Source organism: Orycteropus afer, unplaced genomic scaffold (genome assembly GCF_000298275.1).
Source record: "Orycteropus afer afer isolate SDZICR_OR568_19922 unplaced genomic scaffold, OryAfe1.0 scaffold00027, whole genome shotgun sequence".
NCBI classification, from domain to species: domain Eukaryota; kingdom Metazoa; phylum Chordata; class Mammalia; order Tubulidentata; family Orycteropodidae; genus Orycteropus; species Orycteropus afer.
Genome location: NW_006921614.1, coordinates 15,925,590 through 15,932,641, shown reverse-complemented (window position 1 = coordinate 15,932,641; position 7,052 = coordinate 15,925,590). Strand labels below are relative to the sequence as shown.

Sequence of the window (7,052 nt, the reverse complement as noted above, 5' to 3'; positions counted from 1 at the left end):
CCGTGGGCCGGCGCCGCACGCGGCTGCCCGATGACCTCCGAGGGTGGCCCGCCGCCGGCCCAGCTCCTCCGCGCGTGCAGCCCGGGTCCTGGAGCGCTCCAGGCGGCCTTGATGAGCCCACCGCCGGCCGCTGCTGCTGCTGCCGCCGCCCTGGAGAATACCTCGTCGTCGTCCTCCGCGGCCTCCGCGCCCTGCGCCCCGCCCGCCCCTACCCCTACGAGCGCCTCGGCGGTTACCAGCAAAGGCACGGGCGGTGGCGGGAGCGCAGGCGGCGGGGTCCCCAAGAAGGCGAGCTCTGGGCTGCGGCGGCCAGAGAAGCCCCCTTACTCGTACATCGCGCTCATCGTCATGGCCATCCAGAGCTCGCCCAGCAAGCGCCTGACGCTCAGCGAGATCTACCAGTTCCTGCAGGCGCGCTTCCCCTTCTTCCGAGGCGCCTACCAGGGTTGGAAGAACTCGGTGCGCCACAACCTCTCGCTCAACGAGTGTTTCATCAAGCTGCCCAAGGGCCTCGGGCGGCCCGGCAAGGGCCACTATTGGACAATCGACCCCGCCAGCGAGTTCATGTTCGAGGAAGGTTCGTTCCGCCGCCGGCCGCGCGGCTTCAGGCGAAAGTGTCAGGCACTCAAGCCCATGTACCACCGCGTGGTGGGCGGCCTGGGCTTCGGGGCCTCGCTGCTGCCCCAGGGCTTCGACTTCCAGGCGCCCCCGGCGGCGCCGCTCGGCTGCCACGGCCAGGGCGGCTACGGTGGCCTGGACATGATGCCTGCGGGCTATGACGCTGGCGCGGGCGCCCCAGGCCACGCGCACCCGCACCACCACCACCACCACCACGTCCCGCACATGTCGCCCAACCCGGGCTCCACCTATATGGCCAGCTGCCCAGTGCCTGCTGGGCCCGGGGGCATCGGCGCAGCCGGGGGCGGTGGCAGCGGTGGAGGAGGAGACTACGGGCCAGACAGCAGCAGCAGTCCGGTGCCCTCGTCCCCGGCCATGGCGAGCGCCATCGAGTGCCATTCGCCCTACACGAGCCCCGCCGCGCACTGGAGCTCTCCTGGCGCCTCTCCTTACCTCAAGCAGCCGCCCGCCCTGACTCCGAGCAGCAATCCCGCAGCCCCTGGAGGCCTGCACTCCAGCATGTCCTCCTACTCACTGGAGCAGAGCTACCTGCACCAGAACCCCCGCGAGGACCTCTCAGGTATCAGTGCAGCGTGCCCCGGGTGGCCGGTTGGGGGCGTCCGCCTCCAGGCCCCAAGATCTCTATGTTACTTTTGCTCCACCAGAACGCCACAGATCAGGGTCCGAAGGCACTGAGGGAGGGGATGGGAGCTGGCACCTTATTCACAGGGTGGGAGAGGATTGGGGTCTTGCAGGAACCTGGCCTCCAGAACTGCATGCCTGCTGAGAGGGTGGTGCACCTCAACCTGCCGCCCTTGGTGTCTGTTGACTTCGGGTTTCTGAGACTTGAGTCTCAGGTCTGGAGCTTGGGATTCCAGGGAGCTGAGCTTTGAAACAAAGTGTTACGGCCTTTGGGGATCTTGACGAGGGAGTTTTGTTTATGTAATCCTTTTTAAAAGTTTGTTTTCAGTTACATTTGTCCAAAAGTAAATGTCAGACGTTCTGTGTGTGTGTGTGTGGGGGGGGATGTGGATGGGAAGAGAGTTGCAGCTGGGCAAGTAGGGAGAGGAAGGAGAGTGACAGAGGAGCAGACAGGAAAGCAAAATAGAATCCCATGCTTTTTTGCTGAGCGAAATACTGCCAGTGGGCAAGGGTCAAGCTGTTCAGGAGCCCCACCCCCCACCCTAGTGGACCCACATTGATGACACTGGGATCTCTCCTGGGCTGGCAGGACCGGAGGTTAATGCTGTGACTCAGCTGCAGACCCCATAAAAGCCTGCCCCCTTAGAAATCACTGGTGGTGTTGCTGGTTTAAATTGTGTTGGTAGCAGATTATGAAAATTTATTGACTTGCTAAAGGCGGTGAAAGGTGGGAGGGGATGGATGGGAGTGAATGAGGGAATTTGGCAACTTAGCCAGTTTATCCAGTGAGTGGAGATAAACTCTCTTATATCAACCCCTCCTAGGCACCCACAGGCTGGTCCCCCTCCTGTGCCAAGGACAGAAGATGCTCTCAGCTGTGTCCCCAATTAAAAACTGTTTCACATACTGATAAATATATATATATATATATATATATATATATCCATGTGTCTATGTGCAACCGGAGCGAGAAGGAGAAGGCAGGCCTAGAAATGGGCAAAAGATGTTGGTTCCCTTGACGGTGAGATTTCCCAAATAGGCCTTTTAAATGCAGGTCTCAGAGGTTAACTAAACAAAGACAGTCTGGGCAGGACCACACTGGAGAGGATTTTAGCCTGACATAACCCACTGAGAGCAGAGTCTTGTTCAATTTTATGGGAATTTCAACAAGTAACCACTACAGACAACCCTCCCCTCTTATTTTTTTTCATTTCCCCCTCGGACAGTCTGTCAATCATTCCCTCCCTGCCGGACCCGCTTGGTCTTCGGCAGGCCCTACTCAACTTGAATCCAGACTCCCAGGGCATCTGCTGCAGCAGCAACCACGCTGCAACGCCCTGAAAAAAAAAGGGGGGGGGACACGCAGGGAAGAGATTCCTGACCCTGCATGAAGCCCACCCCACTCCCAGGCGCGTACAAGAGCCACCAAATATGCGGGGATAGGGAAACACGACTGTTTGTGCGGAGGGGAAGAAAGTCGCGAGGCCACGCTGGCTGCCCTGCGCCTCTGTCCACCGCCCTGCCGACTACGACCGGTCTTCCAGGAGCCTCGCGGCACTTGGGCCCAGGCTGGGTCACCGTGAATTGGAAGCCGTGGCTTGGGCCTGAGGCCCGCCTAGGATGCTTTGCCCCTTCGTTCCTCGTCCTCTGGCTCTCATCCCTTTCAAGCATTCTCCCCTCGGCCCTCTTTAGCATCTCCGAGGAGGTCGCAAGGAGACCAGGGAGCCTGGGGGAGCTGGGCCGGCGTTTGGGCACGCCAATTGCCGGGCCGCTGCGTGCCAAGGAGGGAAGAGGCACCTAGGCACAGAAGGCCGGGAGGCCGGAGGCTGTGGGCCCCCACCCAGACGCTGGGACAGAACGATGACAGCCAGCACGACTTGCCTGGGCTAGGGCGCCGCGCCTGTGAGGAAGGCCGCGTGGGCCTTGGGCATCTGGACAGCTGCCTTCAGCCGGTAGTGACAGCGCCGCTTCACGGAGGTTTAGAGGTTGCAAATTGTCTTCAGAATATGTTGGAGCGCGATGGACGAACGTACATGTGCATAGAGCGACAGGCACAAACCCGGGGAGCCCCGGGCTTACCAAAAAAAAAAAAAAAAAAAAAAAAAAAAAAACAGGTGGGGGGCGCCCTGGTGGCGTAGTGCCTAAAGCATATGAGGGATAACCAGAATATTGGCGGTTCAAACCCACCAGCCACTCCTCGGAAGGCAGGTTGGGCAATCTACTTCTGTAGTGATACTGCCTTGGAAACCCAAGGAGGGGTCTCTTTATTAGAGCAGCGCAGCATGTGCTTGGGTACAATCGGTTTTATCCGTCAACAAACAGAAACCACATCACCAGCCATTTGGCAGCCTGTCTCTTCTCCAGCCCGCGGCCAGGGCCAGCTGGAAGACTGGGCTCACCGGCCCAGTACCGGCGGGTAGGAGGGCTGGGGCCTTCACACTCTCCGCGAGGCCTCTAGCTGATCCAGGCCAGCCGTAGACGTGCGAGTATCATCCACATGCCACGCGGGTTCAGAGGATAGGCCTGGGCAACTGGGCGCTCCGCGGGGCGAGGAGCAGGAGTTGGCCAGCCGCGTCACTGAGAGGCCTCCGCCTAGGGCCGGGTCGCTGCGCGAGGCCGCCCCAGGGTTTGGGAGCGCCGGGAAAGCAAAAGTAAAAGTTCCCAGCTCGATCCCCGGCCCGGAATTGTGGTCCGAAAAGGAGGGACACCGGGACCTTCTTGGATTGGCCCAATTCGGTTCTCTGTAGGGGCTCTCCATGCCGCCACAGGCCTCATGGTGCAGAGAAAATTCTGCCCCGAGCTCTGCTCCAGGCGCTTCTCTGCTCCCGGAAGGCCTGACCTTCCTCAAATTTAGCCTTAGTCCTACCAACGACACTGAGACGTGTACTAAGGCAATGATAGTTCTGCTTTTTCTTTTTTGTCCCTTTCTCTGCGGATAAGGTTTTCCATAATGCCCCTGTGGCACAGGAAATACCTCTGCTGCAGCCCACTACCTAACCGTGCCCGTTTACTGGAAATAAGGAGGTTGAAAATCAGGAGAGGGAAAGGCAGTGGGATGGATCTGGGACTTGGTGCCTGGCCCTCGCTGCAGCCCAGGCCTAGAGTAGTAGGGCACTTCCCCGCTAAATTTGGGACCCAGCGTCTAGATTAGATTGTTGCCAGAGCTCATTTTGGGATTAGAAAGCTCACTTCAGCCTCAGCGAAAGTAGAATATTGGGGTTCAGTCACATTAACAACTGGTCTTAGAGGGGAATTAGCTCTCCATATTCGTGTGTGTAGTAAAGCAAAACCAAACATGAGGATTCCAGAGTCTCTTATGAGTACAGTATGAAATTTTGAGAAACTTCGAGATCTGCATTTTCTCTCCTAGTTTTATAGCAATATGCAGAAGCTGCACCAGCCCTTCTTATATCTGGACACAAGTTAAATAAAAACTTTTAAAAATAATATACCGAGTCATTAGCTGGATGAATTTGTTTCTGAAAAGAGTTTTTTCTTTCTTCTTTCAGTGGGACTGCCTCGATACCAGCATCACTCTACCCCAGTGTGTGACAGAAAAGACTTCGTCCTCAATTTTAATGGCATTTCTTCTTTCCACCCCTCAGCTAGCGGGTCATATTATCACCACCACCACCACCAGAGTGTCTGTCAGGACATTAAGCCCTGTGTCATGTGAATGAACAGAGACACTCCAATGGTGAGCCTCTTCCTATGGGTCAGATACAGACTCTGGTGGATTCATAAGGTCAGACATAATGTGCACGCAGATAGCAGTAAGTAGCATGCTGGTCACTTACTCCCAATACCCAGGAAAGTATTGTTGATTGGTGTTTTCTACCAGGGCTAGAAGGAGAATTCCTGGCAAGGTGATGCTCAGAATACATGCAGGCTTCCAAGGCGAATGTATCTTCCTAGTGGAGAGGGTGAAAACTAACTCCATGAAAAACATAATCCTGTAACTCTGGGATCTCCATTGCATTCAGCAATCAGGGTCTGAACAAAGCAGACATGTTGGGTTTTTTTTTTGTTTGTTTGTTTGTTTGTTTTTTCTTTGTCTATGAAAAGTTGTATGCTTTTAAAAAGAGGAAGTGCTAAGCACAGGATTTCAAGAAATCCCCATCTTGTTGCCTAGCTAAGTAGCAGAGTTTTGTTTTGCCAAACATCACATTTGGTTGCCAGTGCCAAAGAACATTATTAAGAGAATATTTAGAAATAATGTTTCTAGTTTAAGAAAATGATTTTCAGTATTGTGACAATACAACATTTTTATGAAGTTGTTTTCTACCACCATATTTTAAAGATATTTTTATGATCTTCGTGTATACTCACACTCGTGCTTGTAGTTTAAAAGGAGGATATATTTGCACTTATGTATACTTTTACAGTTTGCCAAAATATTTTGATGTACAATTTTTTTTTCAATAAAATGTATATAACAAATAGTTGTTGAGGGACATGTTTCCTCGGCGGGCATCCTGGACAGCCCAGTCCCTTCTCCCCCAGCCAGTAATGCAACTCTACACTGCTCCCCCCTACCCCTTGTCTAATTGACGTGGTGTGGGGTCTGTGCTACAAATAACACAGGCCAGGTTCTGACTGCAAGTCTTCTTAGGAAAGAAAGAGATGAAGAAAAGTTTTGTTATTTCTTTTTCCATCCACCCTAGCTTTTTCTGGCTAAACAAAAAACAGAAAATGAAAGGACCTTGAAAGAATACCAGGCAAGATCATGAGAGACAAGTTTGATTTGAGGAAGCCAAGATCTGTGCCCCTTTTTATTTTTCTCCTGTGCCTAGAGAGAGCTTTGCCTCTAGTTCTTTCCTCTTTCTCACCAGTTCAGGGATAGGTGGGGCAAATCGGAGAGTGGCCACGGAGGGTTTCCCAACCTGCTAGATGGGATGGCAGCTAGGTAAGTGTGAGGAGCTCAAGGAACAGTGGGTGGTGGCCAGATCTACCTTAAAGACCCCACAAGGGGAAAGCTGTGGAGCAGGGAGAGGAGGACAGTCTCCTAAAATCCTAGAGTTTTCACATTTCCTCAGAGAATAACACTTGCTCCGCTCCCCCAGAAGCAAGGAGTCATCCCTCCAGAGTAAACTGCAGCTGCTGTCCATTCCAATCTATAGCTCAGAGCCTGTCCTGTTTTGCAGTGCCCACCAACCCACACATATTCCTTCCTCTTCTCCACCGTCCCCTCTATCCTTCATGAGGGATTGGTGATTTCCTTCCTTCAACAAAAACCAAAAACCTTTCAACAAAGGACTTGACAATTTCTTTCTCCTAGGATTCCTTCAGACCCCATTTTTCTTTCTTGCTAGGTTTCCAAAATCATGAATGTGCAACACACAGCGGGTGAAGGTCTGAAGTAAAGATAGAGAAAATACTGGGCCAATTAGTCAGATGTCCACCCTCTGTCTGACCAGCCCTTCAGATTCATGGGCAGGGTTGGCACCCATCTGGCCTGAGCAGGAACAGAAAATTCTCAGTCACAATCAAGTTGCAGACATTTTCCTCTCCAACTCCAGACTGGTTATTTTTGTTTTGTTTTATTCTCTTCCCTGAGTAGAAAACTCACCTTTGCTTCTCCTTGCCTAAAAAATCTTTCTTCCAATCCATTACCGTGCACTTAATACCATTCAGGAGATACTTCATACATAGGGTTTTTGTGTGTAACAATTGAATCCAAAGACAGTCACATTTGTAAAACATCTTGTTTCAAAAAGTCTTAGCCATTACCCTAACCCTTAGGCTTCTTTCTTATATTTTCCAAAGTTAAAAAGTGATTTAAACATTTTTTT

At 52.7% G+C, this 7,052-nt stretch overlaps 1 protein-coding gene across 1 annotated transcript; it reads left to right on the top strand.

The window, feature by feature from the left end:
- Window positions 1-30: 30 nt before the first annotated feature.
- Window positions 31-4,936, top strand: FOXF2 (forkhead box F2). Its single transcript, XM_007935376.2, has 2 exons — window positions 31-1,198; window positions 4,770-4,936. Exons 1-2 carry the CDS (start codon window positions 31-33, stop codon window positions 4,934-4,936), a joined length of 1,335 nt encoding a protein of 444 aa, XP_007933567.1.
- The last annotated feature ends 2,116 nt before the right edge of the window (window positions 4,937-7,052 follow it).

Coding starts and splice junctions, on each gene's coding strand:
- FOXF2 (XM_007935376.2), top strand. CDS start 31: ATGACCTCCGAGGGTGGCCCGCCGCCGGCCCAGCTCCTCCGCGCGTGC. Junction 1,199..4,769: donor CCCCCGCGAGGACCTCTCAG/GTATCAGTGCAG, acceptor TTCTTCTTTCAG/TGGGACTGCCTCGATACCAG.